At 44.0% G+C, this 18,751-nt stretch overlaps 1 protein-coding gene across 7 annotated transcripts; it reads left to right on the top strand.

Moving 5' to 3' along the window:
- Positions 1 to 702: 702 nt before the first annotated feature.
- Positions 703 to 18,585, top strand: wu:fc50b12 (uncharacterized protein LOC103911624 homolog). Of its 7 annotated transcripts, none has more exons than XM_060832888.1 (5): positions 703 to 1,001; positions 2,204 to 2,249; positions 5,131 to 5,204; positions 12,546 to 12,709; positions 18,266 to 18,585. In XM_060832888.1, the coding sequence occupies exons 3-5, from the start codon at positions 5,184 to 5,186 to the stop codon at positions 18,492 to 18,494; spliced, it is 414 nt and encodes a 137-aa protein (XP_060688871.1). In that variant the 5' UTR covers positions 703 to 1,001; positions 2,204 to 2,249; positions 5,131 to 5,183; the 3' UTR covers positions 18,495 to 18,585. The 7 variants fall into 7 exon arrangements, with proteins under 7 accessions (XP_060688871.1, XP_060688872.1, XP_060688870.1 ...); XM_060832889.1 differs by lacking the exon at positions 2,204 to 2,249 and adding an exon at positions 1,975 to 2,122; XM_060832887.1 differs by lacking the exon at positions 703 to 1,001 and having other exon boundaries at positions 2,155 to 2,249.
- Positions 18,586 to 18,751: the final 166 nt, after the last annotated feature.

The following is an 18,751-nucleotide window of genomic DNA, read 5'->3' as shown; positions in this document are numbered from 1 at the left end:
CCAGCAACACATTCTCAGAGTCATAGGGATGTACAGCATGGAAACAGACCGTTCTGTCCATCATGTCCATGCCGACCAGATATCCCAACCCAATCTAGTCCGGCTCATATCCCTCCAAACCCTTTCTATTCATATACCCATCCAAATACCTCTTAAATGTTGCAATTGTACTAACCTCCACCACTTCCTCTGGCAGCCCATTCCATTCCATGTGTGAAAAGTTTGCCCCTTAGGTCTCTTTCATATCTTTCCCCTCTCACCCTAAACCTATGCCCTCTAGTTCTGGACTCCCCCACCCCAGGGAAAAGACTTTGTCTATTTACCCTATCCATTCCCCTCATAATTTTGTAAACCTCTATAAGGTCACCCCTCAGCCTCTGACGCTCCAGGGAAAACAGCCCCAGCCTGTTCAGCCTTTCCCTGTAGCTCAGATCCTCCAACCCTGATAACATCCTTGTCAATCTTTACTGAACCCTTTCAAGTTTCACAACATCTTTCCGATAGAAGAATTGCACGCAATATTTCAACAGTGGCCTAACTAATGTCCTGTGCAGCTGCAACATGACCTCCCAACTCCTGTACTCAATACAGCATCTGCAGTCCTCACTTTCTCCTAGGTAATTCTGAATGGACAAACTTTGCCCATTAACACCATAATGTTAAAAAAAGGCTTACAAATTATATTCCTGTACTCTTAGTTATCTAGCATCACCTTTGTAGATTTCAGTAACATCTATTGATCAGAACTAAAGAATGCTTACCTTTGCGGTCAATGAAAATCAAAAAAAAAACTTGGGAGAGAGTTTTGCCAAGGGCAGTGGATGTTTAAAACGGACTTGTGGATTTTGTGTTTATTCACTGTCTACATTTACAGTAAAGTGAGAACCATCTGATGGCCATGGCAATGCTTTTGGTGCTTCAAGGATAGGAAAACTAATTTGGGAAAGGTCACTTGGAAAGTTCATGTTGCTCCAGCACCTGCAGCACATTTTGCTGCCCAGGTACGTCAAAGGAACAATTGCCCACAATGTCAAAGTGACAGATCTTTGAGTAGATGGTTCCTTACCTAAGTTTAGATCAGAGTCGTGCTGGATTTTCCTGCTCTTTGGATGTTGCCTGACCTGCTGTGCTTTTCCATCACCGCTCTGATCTAAACTCTGGTTTCCAGCGTCTGCAGTCCTCACTTTTGCCTGGTTCCTAATCTAAAGTGATAGACAGTTATAGTGCAGAAGGAGTGCATTCAGCCTCTCAAGTCCAAACCGGTCTGCAACAATCCAACTACACTAATCCTAATTTCTAACGACTGGCCAATAGCTCTGGAGTTCTGGCAGCACAAGTGAATACCAAAATACAGCTCAAATGTTTCTGAATCAACCACCCTTTTAGGTAGCAATTTCCAAACTCTCACCACCCTCTGAATGAGAGCATTTCTCCCCAATTCTCCACTTTACCTTCTACTTATTGCCTTAAATTTATGCCCTTTATTAATTGACCCCTTTAGCAATGGAAAATGAGTCTCCCTTTCCATCCTATCTGTGCCTGTCATCAACATATTCACACCTATCAGGTCTTCTCTCAATCTTCATTGCTCCAAGGAAAACAACCCAATCTTTCCTCATAGTTCAGACCATCCTGCGGAATCTAGTGAATCCCTCTCGAGTGCAACCACATCCTTTAATGTGGTGACTAGACGACGCATAGTACTCCAGTTGAGACCTAACCAGCATTTTATGTAGTTCCAGCACAGCCTCCTTGCTCTTGTATTCTCTCACATAACACCAGGTTATAGCCCAACAGGTGAAGGGGCTACACTCCGAAGGCCTGTGATTTCAAATGTACCTATTGGACTATAACCTGGTGTCGTGTGACTTATAACTTTGTTCGCCCCAGTTCAACACCTCCACATCTGCTAATAAAGGCAAGTATTCCTTACACGTTCTTAATTAATTTGTCTACTTGCCTTGCTACCTTCAGGGATCTGTGGCTATGAATGTAACCACAGATAACCATTCAGATGATGTTTGGCAGAGGAAGATCCAAACAATTTACCTTCTTAAAGACTTCTGACACAGGAGCTGGACTTTAAGCAGAGTCTGAGTTACCGACATGAATGAAGAGTCAGGTTTGAAGATGTTATCTTTGGGCATGTATTGTGACAACACTGTGCCTTTAAGAGATATGTTCTGTCCTGTTTGCTTTGCAGAGGGGTCCTGGCTCAGTGCTACAAAGGTGTTTCCTTCCGGCAATTTGTAAGTAAATTCAGTTTTTTTTTAAAAAGTAAAGAATAATAACTTGGTGGGGTCAGGCTCATACAGACTCGGAGGACTTTGGTTGTGCTTTCAGTGAGTTTTTATTTGTTAGCTGCTGGAACAGATGCCGAGAGTTCTCTCTGCTGCCAGATTGAAGACTTAGAGTCTTCCTCTTAGAAATCAAAAGGGACCAGATTGTTTCTTTCAGTATTTCTCCTGGACTGGAGTGACTGTTTTGTGGCATTGCATTTTGCTAAAGGGTATGGTAATGGGATGTTGCCTATATCTTCTTGTGTTCCAGCTCTCGGAATGAACAGAACCCCTGCCATTCCAGTTTATTTTTTCCCCGCTAGTTATAGATTCTCCGAAAGAAGAAATATCCTCTTCTGTCAGGACCTCTCTTGAATGTTGTCTATATTGGATCGGTTGATGATTAGTGATTAAATTATACATTCCCCTGTTAATTATGTCAACAGCATAAAGTTATACTGAGTCTTCATTTTGTTGCATTTTAATTGCATTGTAAGGATTCAATCTTAGTGGTGGACCAATCGAATCATATCTGGAACACAGTGTCTTACTCTTGCTTTTAAGTTTAGGTCTTGGCTATCTTCATAATTTACTTCGGGGGGGGAGGGACTTGTCTTGTCCCTAGCAGTATTCTGTGAATAGAGAGCTTAGTGAGAATCAAGGCACCACAGTGACCTGATTCAGGAGGAAGGATGAAGCCCAGCCATTTGGTAGAGAATTATTACATGTACAAATGGAATCCTTTACGACTGATAAATCTGTCAGATTGGGGATGGAGTGTTCATGGCCAGCTAATCTGCCAGCAGTCGGTATTTCACTTTGTTCCCGAGGGAAACCTGTAACATGCGCGAATGCTTCACTCTGTCCTCAGTGACGGAGATGTAGGTGTTCTCTGCAATGTAAGGAGCCTCAGAATCTTCCCTGATTCTGCAGTGAAGAGGGAGATATGTCACCCACTGCTGGACAGTAGGTGTCCATGGTGTAAAAGTGAAGGAGCAAGATGACCTTAGACAGCCCGAGGAAGTGACGTCTGTTCACTGGGGCAGGGTTCGAGTGATGGCTGCAGCATGTGATCTGGTTCACTGATAACCTTCTTGGGGAAACTTCAGAACCTCAAACACCGCTCCTCAGAGAGATGAGGAATGGGATATGCCCCTTGAAGACCCACTGAGTCCTCCTGAACATTTCTCCTCCTCCTCCCTCTTCCCAGCTGTACCTGCCCTCTCCTATCTTACTTGTTCCTCCCAAGTGCTCAGCCAACTCCAGAGGCAGTGCTCCCAGAATACCTAGTTCTGAAACAGCCCAAAACTACAGAGAGATCTTCTCCGCTGTTAGAAGTAAGTTTTTTGAAGAGTCAGAAAATGTTTCACAAAAGACCCAAAGCCAAGTTAACAATCTCAAATGAGAAAGCAGCAGCTAATCTGAATGGAGTGATAGAGTGTGATGGACTAGGCCAGACCACTCAAAACATTCTTAAGCAGGCAGCCCCAGACCATAACTTTGCAATTTGTTTCGGTAAGGGTACAGCCAAAATTATCCAGATTAAGTTAGCCAGGTTGACTACTAGATTTTAAAACAGACAGGAATTTATTCACAAAATTACACAATGAAACATAACGAACAACTACAGAACTCAGTTGAAAATGTGTTGCTGGTTAAACACAGCAGGTTAGGCAGCATCCAAGGAATAGGAAATTCGACGTTTCGGGCATAAGCCCTTCATCAGGAATCGAAGGGCTTCTGCCCGAAACGTCGAATTTCCTGTTCCTTGGATGCTGCCTAACCTGCTGTGCTTTAACCAGCAACACATTTTCAACTGTGATCTCCAGCATCTGCAGACCCCTTAACTACAGAACTCAACCTATCCAACTAGACTTAAGTCTGCTGTTCCAAATATACATAACAGTTCCAATAAGCAAACTCTCTTTAACAACCAGTTTAATGGAATACATGCTTACAGGTTGAAGTTGAAGGGCAGAAAAGAGAGAGAGAGAGAGTTGACACACAGCTCCCTGTTGAACTTCCAACCCAGTTCAAGAATAAACTAAAACTGCTCAGCTCAGTTGGAGAGCTGACCACTCCCCTTTCATTATACACTTCTAAAATATGACCACTTTGGCCTGAAGTCTCATCTGTTTACACATAAACAAAAGGCCTCTCAAAAGCCTTTTCATCTCTGTACCAAACCAGACTGATTGGACCCTTTGAAAAACATCAAGGACAGAGTATCCATGAGCCAAGGAACAGCCTTTTAATTTTTTGTGATAGTGGGTAACTCAGCCTTTCTTTACTTCTTGCCATAGTTTCATAAATTACTGAGTGAGTTTATTGGTGAGTCATGCACTGTCTATTGACAAAGCATCCTCCATCCTCCATCATACAGAACAGTCCAAACCAATATGGCAAGCAGCCACATCTACCCACCGTGTTCAATGTTCAGGCACCCTCATTGCTGAATTTGATATACTGATGTATGGCCCTCACATTTTTTTGTGTTGTGCCTTCCTGGTTTGGGTTGTTTGTGTCACATATTGACTTAACATCCACTGCTCTATCTGTTAAAGAATGGCTGCCTTGTGAAGCGTAACTCATTTAATTTTTAACAACGTGGTCAGAACTGCTATGTTTTAGTTACAACATAGCAACCATGAATTCCTGTCAATTTACTGAACTCCCACCCGGATTTCTCCCATTTGGAAAGGAGAAGTGTTTCAGGGTTTGCCCTCGAGAGAACTATCCAGCGTAGAGGTTGGTTCACTTTGGTGATTTACGTTGTGGACATTCAGTGGTGAAATATGTGGCTGTATCTTACTCAGTGTAAATCTTCATCCCAAAATTCACTTCTCAACAGGGTCAACAATAAGGAGAGTCCCAGGCATCTACTGACTCCGATCACAAATAACTATGACCTGCCGAACACAGGAGGCAAGTAAAACTTACTATGATGGTCAAAAGATGAGTGAAATTATATTGACTTTTACAGCGCAGAAAAGGCCATCAGCCCATCTGTCCTGTGTCAGCACTTATTTCATTTCAGAGAGTGACTGATGCATTAAGATAGTGAAGAAAGTGTTTGGTATGCTTGCTTTAATGGTCAGAACATTGAGTATAGGGGTTTGGAGGTCATGTTGCAGCTGTACAGGACATTGGTTAGGCCATGTTTAGAATATTGTGTGCAATTCTGGTCTCCCTGCTATAAGAAGGGTGTTATGAAACTTGAAAGAGCTCAGAAAAGCTTTACAAGAATGTTGTCAGGGTTAGAGGGTTTGAGCTACAGGGAGAGGCTGAATAGGCCGGAGCTGTTTTCCCTGGAGCATCAGGGGATGAGGGGTGACCTTATCGAGGTTTATAAAATCATGTGGGGCATGGATAGGGTAAATAGCCAAGGTCTTTTCCCTGGGATGGGGGAGCCCACAACTAGAGGGCACAGGTTTAGGGTGAGCAGGGAAAGATTTAAAAGGAACTGAAGGGGCAACATTTTCATACAAAGGGTGGTGCACGTATGGAATGTGCTGCCAGAGGAAGTGGTGGAGGCTGGTACAATTACAGCATTTAAAAGGCATCTGGATGGGGATATGAATAGGAAGGGTTGAAGGGAAAATGGGCTGGGTGCTGGCAGGTGGGACTAGATTAGGTTAGGATATCTGGTCGGCATGGTTGGGTTGGACCGAAAGGTCTGTTTCTGTGCACATAGTACATTGTAAATCTCATGTATGTTTTTGTACTCATCATATAAATTGACCATCCACCCACATCATCACCCTTTCAATCATATCTTGCTATATAAACACACCACACACAGAGCCCCCATTTCTCACTGGATGTGTTACTTTCTGCTATCTTATGACAGGGTGCAAGAGATCATTAGGAAATTGGGGTTGTGTTGCAAAGATGTGTGTGTGTGTTTAAGACATCCCACGTCCTTTGCCAATGACATTTCAAAATGGCAAGCATCCACACCCACACTCCTGGTTCACTTTTATAACCAGAGAATAAGATGGCCTCTATTTTGGAGGCAATTTCGAGGCTTGAAAGTTCAGCTTCTGTATTGGTGTCTGTGTTAAGAGCTTTTATCAAATCATCCATTAGAGAGAGAGAGAGAGGAGAGAAAGAGCAAGAAAGTGTGAGAGAGAGAGAGAGAGAGAGAGGCCTTTTCGATCACCGTACTTGTGCTGGTTCCTTCAACAATTGTTCTTGCTGTTCCCTTATAGACCTGCAAATTTGCCCTTAAGGAAATTGTTCTTGAATGTGATCCCAGGCACTGCATTCCAGAATGTAAAAAACCGTAACATAGAACATAGAAAAATACAGCGCAGTACAGGCCCTTCGGCCCTCAATGTTGCGCCGACCGAATCCTACCTAACCTACACTAGCCCAATAACTTCCAAATGCTTATCCAATGCCCGCTTAAATGACCATAAAGAGGGAGAGTTCACCACTGCTACTGGCAGGGCATTCCATGAACTCACAACCCGCTGTGTAAAGAATCTACCCCTAACATCTGTCCTATACCTTCCACCCCTTAATTTAAAGCTGTGTCCCCTTGTAACAGCTGACTCCATTAGCGGTAAAAGGTTCTCAGTGTCTACCCTATCTAAACCCCTAATCATCTTGTACACCTCTATCAAATCTCCCCTAAACCTTCTTTTCTCCAATGAGAACAGCCCCAAGAGAACAGGTACCTCAGTCTTTCCTCATACGATTTTCCTACCATACCAGGCAACATCCTGGTAAACCTCCTCTGCACTCGTTCCAATGCCTCCACATCCTTCCTATAGTATGGCGACCAAAACTGCACACAGTACTCCAGATGAGGCCGCACCACAGTCTTATACAACTGCAACATGACCTCAGGACTCCGGAACTCAATTCCTCTGCCAATAAAGCCCAGTACACCATATGCCTTCCTCACAGCACTATTTACCTGGGTGGCAACTTTCAGAGATCTGTGTACATGGACACCAAGATCCCTCTGCTCATCCACACTACCAAGTAGCCTACCATTAGCCCAGTAATCCATCTTCTTGTTACTCCTACCAAAGTGAATGACTTCACACTTAGCTACATTGAATTCCATTTGCCACCTTTCTGCCCAGCTTTGCAACTTGTCTATATCCTGCTGTAACCTGCCACATCCTTCCTCACTATCCACAACTCCACCGACTTTTATGTCATCCGCAAACTTACTCACCCAGCTTTCAAGCCCCTCCTCTAGATCATTTATAAAGATAACAAAAAGCAATGGTCCCAAAACAGATCCTTGAGGTACACCGCTAGTAACTGCACTCCAAGATGAACCTATACCATCAACTACTACCTTCTGTCTCTTTCCAGCCAGCCAATTTCTAATCCAAACCTCTAATGCACCCTCAATGCCATACCTCCGTAGTTTTTGCATTAGCCTACCATGGGGTACCTTATCGAACGCCTTACTAAAATCCATATACACAACATCTACTGCTTTACCCTCGTCCACCTCCTTAGTCACCTGCTCAAAGAACTCAATAAGGTTTGTGAGGCACGACCTGCCCTTCACAAAACCATGCTGACTATCCTTGATCACGTTATTCCTATCCAGATGTTCATAAATCTTATCCCTTACAATTCTCTCTAAGACTTTGCCCACCACAGAAGTCAGACTCACTGGCCTATAGTTACTCGGGCTATCCCTACTCCCCTTCTTGAACAAGGGGACCACATTCGCCATCCTCCAGTCTTCTGGTACTATTCCCGTTGACAATGACAACATAAAAATCCAGGCCAATGGCTCTGCTATCTCCTCCCTAGCTTCCCAGAGGATCCTAGGATAAATGCCATCAGGCCCAGGAGACTTATCTATTTTCATCCTTTCCAGTATTCCCAAAACCTCTTCCCTACATACTTCAATGCCATCCATTCTAATCACTTGTGACTCAATATTCACACCAGCAACAGTGTCCTGTTCCTGAGTGAATACTGACGAAAAGTATTGATTTAGTGTCTCTCCAATCTCCTCCGCCTCCACGCACAACTTCCCACTACTATCCTTGACTGGACCGATACCTACCCTAGTCATCCTTTTATTCCTGACATACCTATAGAAAGCCTTTGGATTTTCCCTAATCCTACCAGCTAAGGACTTTTCATGTCCCCTTCTCGCTGCTCTTAGCTCTCTCTTTAGATCCTTCCTGGCTACCTTATAACTCTCAATCGCCCCAACTGAACCTTCACGCCTCATCTTTACATATGCCGCCTTCTTCCCTTTCACAAAGGATTCCAATTCCTTATTAAACCACGGCTCCCTCACAAGACCCTTAACTCCATGCCTGACTGGTACATACTTATCAAGGACACTCAGTAGCTGTTCCTTGAACAATCTCCACATATCATTAGTATTCTTCTCTTGAAGCCTGTTTTTCCAATCCACACATCCTAAGTCATGCCTCACCGCATCATAATTTCCCTGCCCCCAGCTATAACTCTTGCCCTGCAGTGCACACTTATCCCTCTCCATCACTAAAGTAAAAGTCACCGAGTTGTGGTCACTGTCCCCGAAGTGCTCACCTACCTCCAAGTCTAACACCTGGCCTGGTTCATTACCTAGAACCAAATCCAGTATAGCCTCACCTCTTGTTGGCCTGTCTACATACAACACACAATCCTCATTTGTTTTGCAAATCCTCTTAAATATGGTTGTGACTGCCCCCACCAGTGCTAACAGTGTCTCCTTATTTACTCAATCAGAAGCCTTCTTAAAGTTCTACACAATAAAATATCTCCTCTCTGCCCAAAGGGGATAAATTCCAGATTCTCTACGTCTGTTGAGCTGAAAGTCCCTTTTTCTTGCTAACCTTCTAGTAAATCAATTCTACACTCTCGCCACAAGCTTCATAGAGTCATACAGCACAGAAACAGGACCTTCGGCCTAATCCGTCCATTCTAACACAAAAACAGAAATTGCAGAAAACTCAGCAGGTCCGGCACTATCTGTCGAGAGAAAGCAGAGTTAACATTTCGTGTCCAGTGCCCCTTCTTTGGAACAGACGCTTCTTGTGCTTTCTAACTTGACTTTCTCTCCACAGATGCTGCCAGAACTGCTGTGGTCTTCCAGCAATTTCTGTTTTCGTTCCACCCCATTCAGTCCTCAGGAGAACTCATGTTTCAAAAAGATCTTCCCTCATCCTTCTAATGGTATGGGCCTAAACTGTTCAAACTCTGTAAGTGGAAGTTCTCCATCCAAGGAGATTGCAGATGCTCCGGCTCAGAAGTTCACCTGAGAACAGGAAGAATTCACCTACATTCAGGCATTCATTAAGGACCTCCCAACATAGAAACATTCTTTGGTTTAGTTATGATTGTCATTTTTGCTCTTCAAACACAGCAATTGAGAGCCTCAGGACTTGGGTTCCAATTTTAGATCTGATGCTCTTGGAAGGTGTAACCAGCAATGGAGGACCATGAAGCACACCACAAAGTAGGTGCACTGGAGCTTCAGCAGCGCAATTTCAGATCCCATTCCTCTGATCTGTCACTTGTGCCACATTCAGTTGGATAATATGTAGCAGTGCAAACTTTAGATCAGCAAACAGACTTAACACTCTCGTCTCAGGTTATTCTTACAGCCTTTATTGCTGTGTCCTTTCCATACTGAGCAGGCTGGCAAAGTCTGCAGCAACACCCAGGGCTGAGGGGGCACTGCACATCTTCACCTTTCTTACAAATTAATGACCGTGATACCCTTCCTAAAGTGCAATGCCCAGGAACACAGTCCGCCAACCGAGATTCAACTGAGGTTGAGGTGTGACCTTATAGAGGTTTATAAAATAATGAGGGGTAGAGATAAGGTGAACGGCAGGTGTCTTTTCCCTAGGGAGGGGGGTTTCAAGACCAGGGGTTGGAGGGGGCATTTTCTTAAGGTGAGGGGAGGAACATGGAAGCATATCTTTTACACAGAGCGTGGTTCATGTGTGAAATTAATTAATTTTCTGGAGAAATTGATAGATGCGGGCACAGTTACAACATTTAAGAGTCATTGGGATAAGTACAGGATAAGAAATGTTTGGAGCGATGTGGGCCAATTGCAGGTGGGTGGAACTAGTTTAATTTGGGATTATAGTCAGTATGGACCAAAGAGTTAGTTTCTGTGCTGTATTACTGTGTGACTTGGTGATGATTTATTTGTAAAGCTTTAGAATCATAGAATCCTAGCAGTGCACAGAGGCTATACAGCTCATCGAATCTGCACCGACACCTTGAAGAGTATCCCAACCCCTATTCTCTCCCTGACCACACCCTTCCAATCCCTTTAGCAAAATTACTTTATTTAAATGCACCACAGCTCAATTTCTGTAGCCAGGGATCCTCTATGCTTTAATAAAATCTTTCTGCTGCTTGATCTTCGACCACCAACGTCTCTTCTAAGTTTTTCAATTAACATTTCTTTGCCTCTCCATGTCCTTCCCTCTAAAATACATAATTTCATACTTTACCGCTGACAACGTAGTTTGGCAAACTGCCTATTTTATCAGAAGGTGACCTCCTGAAATCACTCAACACCAGGCTATAGTCCAACAGGTTTAATTGGAAGCACTAGCTTTCTGAGCTCTGCTCCTTCATCAGGACAACCACCCGATGAAGGAGCGTCGCTCCGAAAGCTAGTGCTTCCAATTAAACCTGTTGGACTATAACCTGGTGTTGTGTGATTTTTAACTTTGTACACCCCAGTCCAACACTCGCATCTCCAAATCCTGAAACCATATCCTCATGAGTTTTTGCAATTTCCATTTTGGGGAGGGAGAGAGAGAGGGATCAGTGATGAGAAGACATTTGAAAGGGTTAGAAAAGCAGTGATTGAGAACAGAAGTGCCTGAGAGGGGAAGGAATGGTGACTGAGAGGAGGCAGGTTCAGTGATCGGCAGGGGAAGTGAACAAGAAGAGAAAGGGCATTGCTGGGAAGTGGGAGTGAGGTAACCAAGGATAGTGTGTGCTGGGTGGGGGTAGTGAGGGAGAAGTTGACTGGAATAGGTTAAAACATAGAAGTAGGAGCAGGATTAGGCCATTCAGTCCTTTGGGCCTGTTCCACCGTTTAGTATAATACTGTTCCAACTCAGTACTCTACTCACCCTTTCGTCCCATGCTCTTTGATCCATTTAGCCCTAAGAACTATATCTAACTTTCTTGAAAACATTCAATGTTTGACCTCAATTGCTTTCTGTGGCAGAGAATTCCACAGGTTCACCACGCTCTGGATGAAGACATTTCTCCTCATCTCAGTCCTAAATAGCCTAACCCTGAATCCTTAGGCTGTGACCCTTGGTTTTAGACTTTCCGGTCATCAAAAACACCCTTCCCACATTTACCCCATCTAATCCTGTTAGAATATAAAAGAGACCTAAGGGGCAATTTTTCACACAGAGGGTGGTACGTGTATGGAATGAGCTGCCAGAGGAAGTGATGGAGGCTGGTAAAATTGCAACATTTAAGAGGCATTTGGATGGGTGTATGAATAGGAAGAGTTTGGAGGGATATGGGCCGGGTGCTGGCAGGTGGGACTAGATTGGGTTGGGATATCTGGTCGGCATGGACAGGTTGGACCGAAGGGTCTGTTTCCGTGCTGTACATCTCCATGACTCTATAATTGTGTAGGTTTCTATGACTGTCAGATGATTGGGGTAGAAGAGTGGGGTAGGTGATGGGACAGGAAAGTAAGGGTGGGTAGAGTGGTGGAGGGGGTATATATGGGAATCTGAGACTGTTGGGAGGTGGTGGTAGGTATAGGACTAGTCGCTGATCTAGAGCAGGGCTTCTCCAAGTAGAGATCAGGGCCCCAAGAAGAGTTTGGAGTCCAGAGTTCTGAGGCAGCAATGGCCATTATGGAACTCTCACCAAGGTATAACCTCTGTACTTCCGCTCTAACAGTTCCCACTCTCACATCCCCCTTACTCTGCTCTTCCAGTACTCACATAATGAGCCGTGACATCTTTCAAGTCTCAATGTGTGCCCATGGGAATAAAGTTTGGGAAGCAGTATTTTTAAATGTTTACATTATTCAGTCACTAACTCTGAAGAAACTGAATGATAACCCATAGCTCATAGGATTTTCACTGGTGCCCTTTCTCTATCCATGGCATTTTGTTTCAGATCTGGATTCAACATTCTCACTTCCCTCCCAATCTGCATTCTCTAAAGCCTGAATCACTGAAGGTTTTGATGTGTTTGTAACAGGTATTGCTGGTATCTTTGATATGTTGTTATTTGAGTGGTTTTGTTCTCCGATCCCTGAGCCAGGATGCAGTCATCAACCTGAAGTCTGTCCAGGAACTGGCCAAAGACCTCGGCTTTCAATGGACCATCGTGGCCTGTGAGCTGGGCTTCAGCAGAGCAGAGATCAGCCACTTCCACAGAGCCTCCCTGGAGAAAAAGGTGCAAGCAAGGAAAATGCTGGAGAGCTGGTACGTCAAAAGTTTCATTACTGCATCACGTCTGCTCTGAGGTCTTCTGTCTCTTGTGTTATATGCAAATGCTCGGAGTTAGAAGGGCATTGACCATCATAACATTCTGTCATTGTCACCAGTTCTCCAGAACTGTGTGCAAATGGACCAACCTGGTGACTAGATGGTGACTTATTGCACTGAGCATGAAGTCAAGACTTCACATCACTTCAGTGTGTACTTTTAATGTGTGATTATTGCTCTTTTTCAACTTAATTCTCATTCACTTGATTGCTGACCACTTGTCCTAGTCATAGAGATGTACAGCATGGAAACAGACCCTTCGGTCCATCCCGTCCATGCTGACCAGATATCCCAAACCAATCTAGTCCCACCTGCCAGCACCCGGCCCATATCCCTCCAAACCCTTCCTATTCATATACCCATCCGAATGCCTTTTAAATGTTGCAATTGTACCAGCCTCCACCACTTCCTCTGGCAGCTCATGCCATACACGTACCACCCTCTGTGTGAAAATGTTGCTCCTTAGGTCTCTTTTATATCTTTCTCCTCTCACCCTAAACCTATGCCCTCTAGTTCTGGACTCCCCTCCCCCACTTTGTCTATTTACCCTATCCATGCCCCTTATAATTTTGTAAACCTCTATAAGGTCACCCCTCAGCCTCCGACGCTCCAGGGAAAACAGCCCCAGCCTGTTTAGCCTCTCCCTGTAGCTCAGATCCTCCAATCCTGGCAACATCCTTGTAGCTCTTTTCTGAACCCTTTCAAGTTTCACAACATCTTTCCGATAGGAAGGAGACCAGAATTGCACGCAATATTCCAACAATGGCCTAACCAATGTCCTGTACAGCCACAACATGACCTCCCAACTCCTGTACTCAATACTCTGACTGATTAAGGAAAGCATACCAAACACCTTCTTCACTATCCTATCTACCTGCGACTCCACTTTCAAGGAGCTATGAACCTGCACTCCAGGGTTTCTTTGTTCAGTAACACTCCCTAGGACCCTGTATTTGGTCCTGGTTATTTTTTAAATGACGAAAGGTTGAGACAGAGGGATGCCAAGTATTCTGCTTCAAAACCCATAACGTAAAGAGCTGGTGAGACCTTGGTTCTTTTCTAGATTCAGAACAAGATGTTACGATATTGGAACAGTTACTGTTTAGTAGTTAAGTGATCTATTACTCTGTGAAGTTTTGCAGTAAAGTTACTCTAATTTCTTCTTCCTTTTGTTGTATTTTAACTATAGTGTATTAATAAAGTGTGTTTTACTTCAAGATTGGTAGTTTGACCAATCAAATTGCATCATGATTGCAATGCCAGGCAATTAGAATAAGGAAACATTAGAGTCTTGGCTATATTAGTATGTCTTGAGTGGGTTTGGTCTGGTCCATAACACATTTAACTCCCATTCCTGCATCTCGTGTCATTTCAATTCTCTCCCAGTGGTCGCAGTCCCTGTGTTTCTCTCTGACAAAGTCCCTGCCATTATCTCTCCCCTCGACAAACAACCCTTGACTTCCCGTCTACAGCCTTGCAAATGACCTGTCTCCGACACACCAGACACCCAACTGGACGACAGGGGAGAGGGGAAAGAGGAGGATGATGTGGTCACTGTATCTAAGGCTGCAGGCAGATCAAGAAGGGCAGGAGGGAAAAGTTGACCAAAGTCACATTGCAGGGCATATGTGATTTTGGTAAGGGTAGTTTTAGGACTGCAGCAGAGCAGAGATCTGATTGGAAGGCTTGAAACATAGTGTTCTGGGAAAGATCAGAGTCTCCCGAGGCTGGAATCAAACCTGGGTCCCTGGTGCTGTGAGGCAGCAGTGCTAACCACTGAGCCACCATGCTGCCCAGTGATAATGCCAGGTTTGAAGGCAAAGGAGACAGTACCTGGTGCGAGTAAGTCATTGACAATATGGGTCACCCTGGGGGCCTGAAGGGCATATTGGGTGGTCAGCGTTCTCGTGGGAAGAGTCATAGAGCCATACGGTAGACCCTTCAGTTCAACTTGTCAGTGCCAACAGATTAATCTAGTCCTATTTGCTAGCACTTGGTCCATATCTTTCTAAACCTCTCTTATTCACATACCTATCTTTTTAAATGTTGTAATTGTACCAGCCTCCACCACATCCTCTGGCAGGTCATTCCATACACACCATCCTCTATGTGAAAAGGTTGCCCCTTAGGTCCCTTTTAAATCTTTCCCCTCACCTTAAACCTATGCCCTCTAGTTGTACACTCCTTGTCTGTTTACCCTATCTATGTCCCTCATGATTTTATAAACCTCTATAAGGTCACCCTTCAGCCTCTAACATGCTAGGGAAAACAGCCCCAGCCTGTTCAGCCTCTCCCTATAGCACAAATCCTCCAACCTGGCAACATCCTTGTAATTCTTTTCTGAACCCTTTCAAGTTTCACAGCATCCTTCCTAAAGCAGGGAGACCAAAATTGCATGCAGTATTCCAGTAACAGCTTAACTGATGTCTTCTACAGCTGCAACATGACCACCCAACTCCTATACTTAGTGCATTCACCAGTAAAGGAAAGCATACAAACACCTTCTTCTCTATCCTGTCTACCTGCGACTCCACTTTCAAGGAACAATGATCTGGCACTCCCATGGTATCTTTGTTAAGCAATACCCTCCAGCACCATTACATGTGTAAGTACTGCTCCAGTTTGCCTTTCCAAAATGCAACACCTTGCATTTATCCTAAACTCCATCTGCCACCCCCTCAATCTATTGGCCCGTCTGATCAAGATCCCATTGTACTCTAAGGTAATCTGCTTTGCTGTCCACTATACTTCCAATTTTGGTTTCATCTGCAAACTTATTAACCATACCTCCTGTGTTCACATCCAAGCCAGAGAATCGTAGAATCCCTACAGTGTGGATACAGGTCATTCAGCCCAACAAGTCCACATGACCCTCTGAACAATGACCCATCCAGACCCATTCCCCTACCCTATTGCTATACATTTACCCATGACTAGTGCACCTAACCTACACATTGTTGAACACTATGGGTAATTTAGCATTGCCAATTCACCTAACCTGCAAATCTTTGGATTGTGGGAGGGAACTGGAGCACCCATTTATGTAAATGACAAAAAGCAGAGTCCTTGTGGCACACCTGTGGTCACAGGTCTCCAGTCTGAAAAGCAACCCTCTATAACCACCCTCTGTCTTCTACCTTTGTGACAGTTCTGTATCCAAATGGCTACTTCTCCCTGTATTCCATGCGATCTAACCTTGCTAACTAGTTTACCATACGAAACATTGTCAAACACCTTACTGAAGTCCATATAGATCACATCTACCACTCTGCCCTCATCAATCCTCTTTGTTACTTCTTCAAAAAACTCAATCAAGTTTGTGAGACATGATTTCCCACGCACAAAGCCATGTTCACTCTCCCTAATCAGTCCTTGCCTTTCCAAATACATGTAAATCCTGTCCCTCAGGATTCCCTCCAACAACTGGCCCACCACCGACGTCAGGCTCACTGGTCTATAGTTCCTTGGCTTTTCATTCCCACTTTTCTTAAACAGTGGCACCACGTTAACCAACTTCCAGTCTTCCAGCACCTCACCTGTGGCTATCGATGATACAAATATCTCAGCAATGGGCCCGGCAATCACTTCTCTAGCTTCCCACAAAGTTCTAGGGTACACCTGATCAGGTCCTGGGGATTTATCCACATTTAGGCATTTTAAGACATCCAGCAACTCCTCCTCTGTCATATGTACATTTTTCAAGACATCACTATTTATTTCCCCATGTTCTGTATCTTCCATATCCTTCTCCACAGTAAACATTGATGCAAAATACTTGTTTACTAACTCCCCTATCTCCTGCGGTTCCACGTGTAGACTGCCTTGCTGATCTTTAAGTTGCCCTATTCTGTCCCTAGTTCCTTTTTGTCCTTGATGTATTTGTAGAATCCCTTTGGATTCTCTTTAATTCTATTTGCCAAAGCTATCTAATGTCTTTTTTTGCCCTCCTGATTTCCCTCTTATTGCCTTTATACTCTTCTAGGGAATCACTCGATCTCTGCTGTCTATATCTGACATATGCTTCCTTCTTATTCTTGACCAAAACCTCAATTTCTCTCGTCATCCAGCATTCCCTTCCCCCAGCATCCTTGCCCTTCACCCTAACAGGTGAAGGGACACAGATCCGAAATTAATCCAGTCCCATTTGCCAGCATTTGGACCAAATCCCTCTAAACGCTTCCAATTTACATTCTCATCCAGATCCTTTTAAATGTTAGCGTCCACCACTTCCTCTTCATCCATACATGCACTACCCTCTGTGAGAAAACGTTGCCCCTTAGGTCCCTTTTAAATCTTTCCCCTCTCACCTTTAAACCTCTACCCTCTAGTTTTGGATGCACCTACCCAGGGGAAAGGACGTGGAACTATTCACCATATCCATGCCTTTCATGATTTTATAAACTTCTATAAGGTCACTTGTTAGCCTCTGACACTCCAGAGAAAGTACCCCCAGTCTATTTAGCCTCTCCATATAGCTCAATTCCTCCAATCCTGGAGGCATGCTTTAAATCTTTTCTGAATCCTTTCAAGTTTCACAACATCCTTCCTACAGCAGGCAGACCAGAACTGAATACAGTATTGCAAAGGTGGCCTAACCAATGTCTTGTATAGCCACAACACGACCTCCTGACTCCTATGCTCAATGCCCTGACCAATAAAAGAAAGCGTACCAAACACCTTCTTCACTACCCTGTCTATCTGTGACTCCACTTTCAAGAAACTATGGACCTGCACTCTAAAGCTCTTTGTTCGGTGGAGTAGGGTGGACAGAACAGTATTTGATATTATTGTATTAATCCAGAAACTCAGTTAATGGCAGATAGTGAAATTTGAAATCAGTAAAACAAAATCTGGAATTAAGAGTCTTATGATGACCATGAAACCATTGTCAATTGTTGGAAAAACACATCTGGTTCATGAATGTCCTTTCGGGAAGCAAATCTGCCATCCTTACCTGGTCTGGCCTATGTGTGACTCCACACCCTACAGCAATGTAGTTAATTCTTAACTCTCTCTGGACAGTAAATGCTGGCCTAGCCAGAGCCACTCACATCCCAGGAGTGAAATTACAAAACATTTCAATGTAGAGATGGATAGATTTTTAGAATCCAGCAACATCAAGGAATGGGAAAATGGCATTGAAGTAGATGTTCAGCCATGATCCAGTACAGGGGTGAAGGTTTGAGGGGCTGAATGGTCCATTCCTGCTCCTAGGTTTCTCTGGTTCATCCGTGTTGTTCACCCAACTTCTGTGCTCAGTTCTCAGGACTGAAGGTCACAATCTGTAGAGATCACAGATCACTGACCCATGCATAGCCCCAATGGTCAAGACACAGGGGAACCGGGGAATGTGAGATGCCAAATAGCGAAAGTTAAACCTAAATTTCATATTCACGCTTTTTGGTCAATGAAATTTTAAAATAATGCAATAATGCGACCTGTTCTTAAGATACAGATTCTGGTTTGATTAAAAATTTCTCCTTTGTATTTCAGGTACGAGAAATCCTGGAACAAAGTGAACAAAACAAAGATGCTGCAGGATGCTTTGGAAAGGGCTGGGCGGAAGGATTTGGCAGATAAGCTACAGTGTCTGCACTGGGGACACCAGAAACTCAGTCGGCGTGTGGAGCTCCCCTCTGCCTTTCCCTTTCTCATCACCATACACAAGACTATTAATAACCGGGAAGGGTTGCAAAAAATCAATCAACTCAGCCATAAATAATAAGGAAATCCATTCACTGTTGTGCCTTTTAACGGTACTTTAGAAAGTGCCTGGTGACATTGATCGACTTAAAATGTTGCTCCTGTTGTACTGGTGTGACAGACTTAGTAAAACCAAGTCTTTTATCTTGTTTGATTATTTCTTTATCCTGTCATGGGTTGTGAACAAGGCCAGCGCTTGTAGTTCATGCTTGAAGTGAGGGACTTACTCGGCTATTTCACAGGGCAGACCTGTATTTCATGGTCACCATTAAACTC

Source organism: Hemiscyllium ocellatum, chromosome 12 (genome assembly GCF_020745735.1).
Source record: "Hemiscyllium ocellatum isolate sHemOce1 chromosome 12, sHemOce1.pat.X.cur, whole genome shotgun sequence".
Lineage (NCBI taxonomy): Eukaryota > Metazoa > Chordata > Chondrichthyes > Orectolobiformes > Hemiscylliidae > Hemiscyllium > Hemiscyllium ocellatum.
Note: the sequence above shows the minus strand (reverse complement) of the source record. Positions and strands in the feature narration are given on the sequence as shown.

What these genes read in the sequence shown, in the direction of transcription:
- wu:fc50b12 (XM_060832884.1), top strand. Translation starts at nt 9,706, where the DNA reads ATGGAGGACCATGAAGCACACCACAAA. An exon ending in ACCATGAAGCACACCACAAA is followed by an intron (nt 9,733 to 12,545) that starts GTAGGTGCACTG and finishes TCCCTGAGCCAG; the next exon opens with GATGCAGTCATCAACCTGAA. An exon ending in AGGAAAATGCTGGAGAGCTG is followed by an intron (nt 12,710 to 18,265) that starts GTACGTCAAAAG and finishes TTTGTATTTCAG; the next exon opens with GTACGAGAAATCCTGGAACA.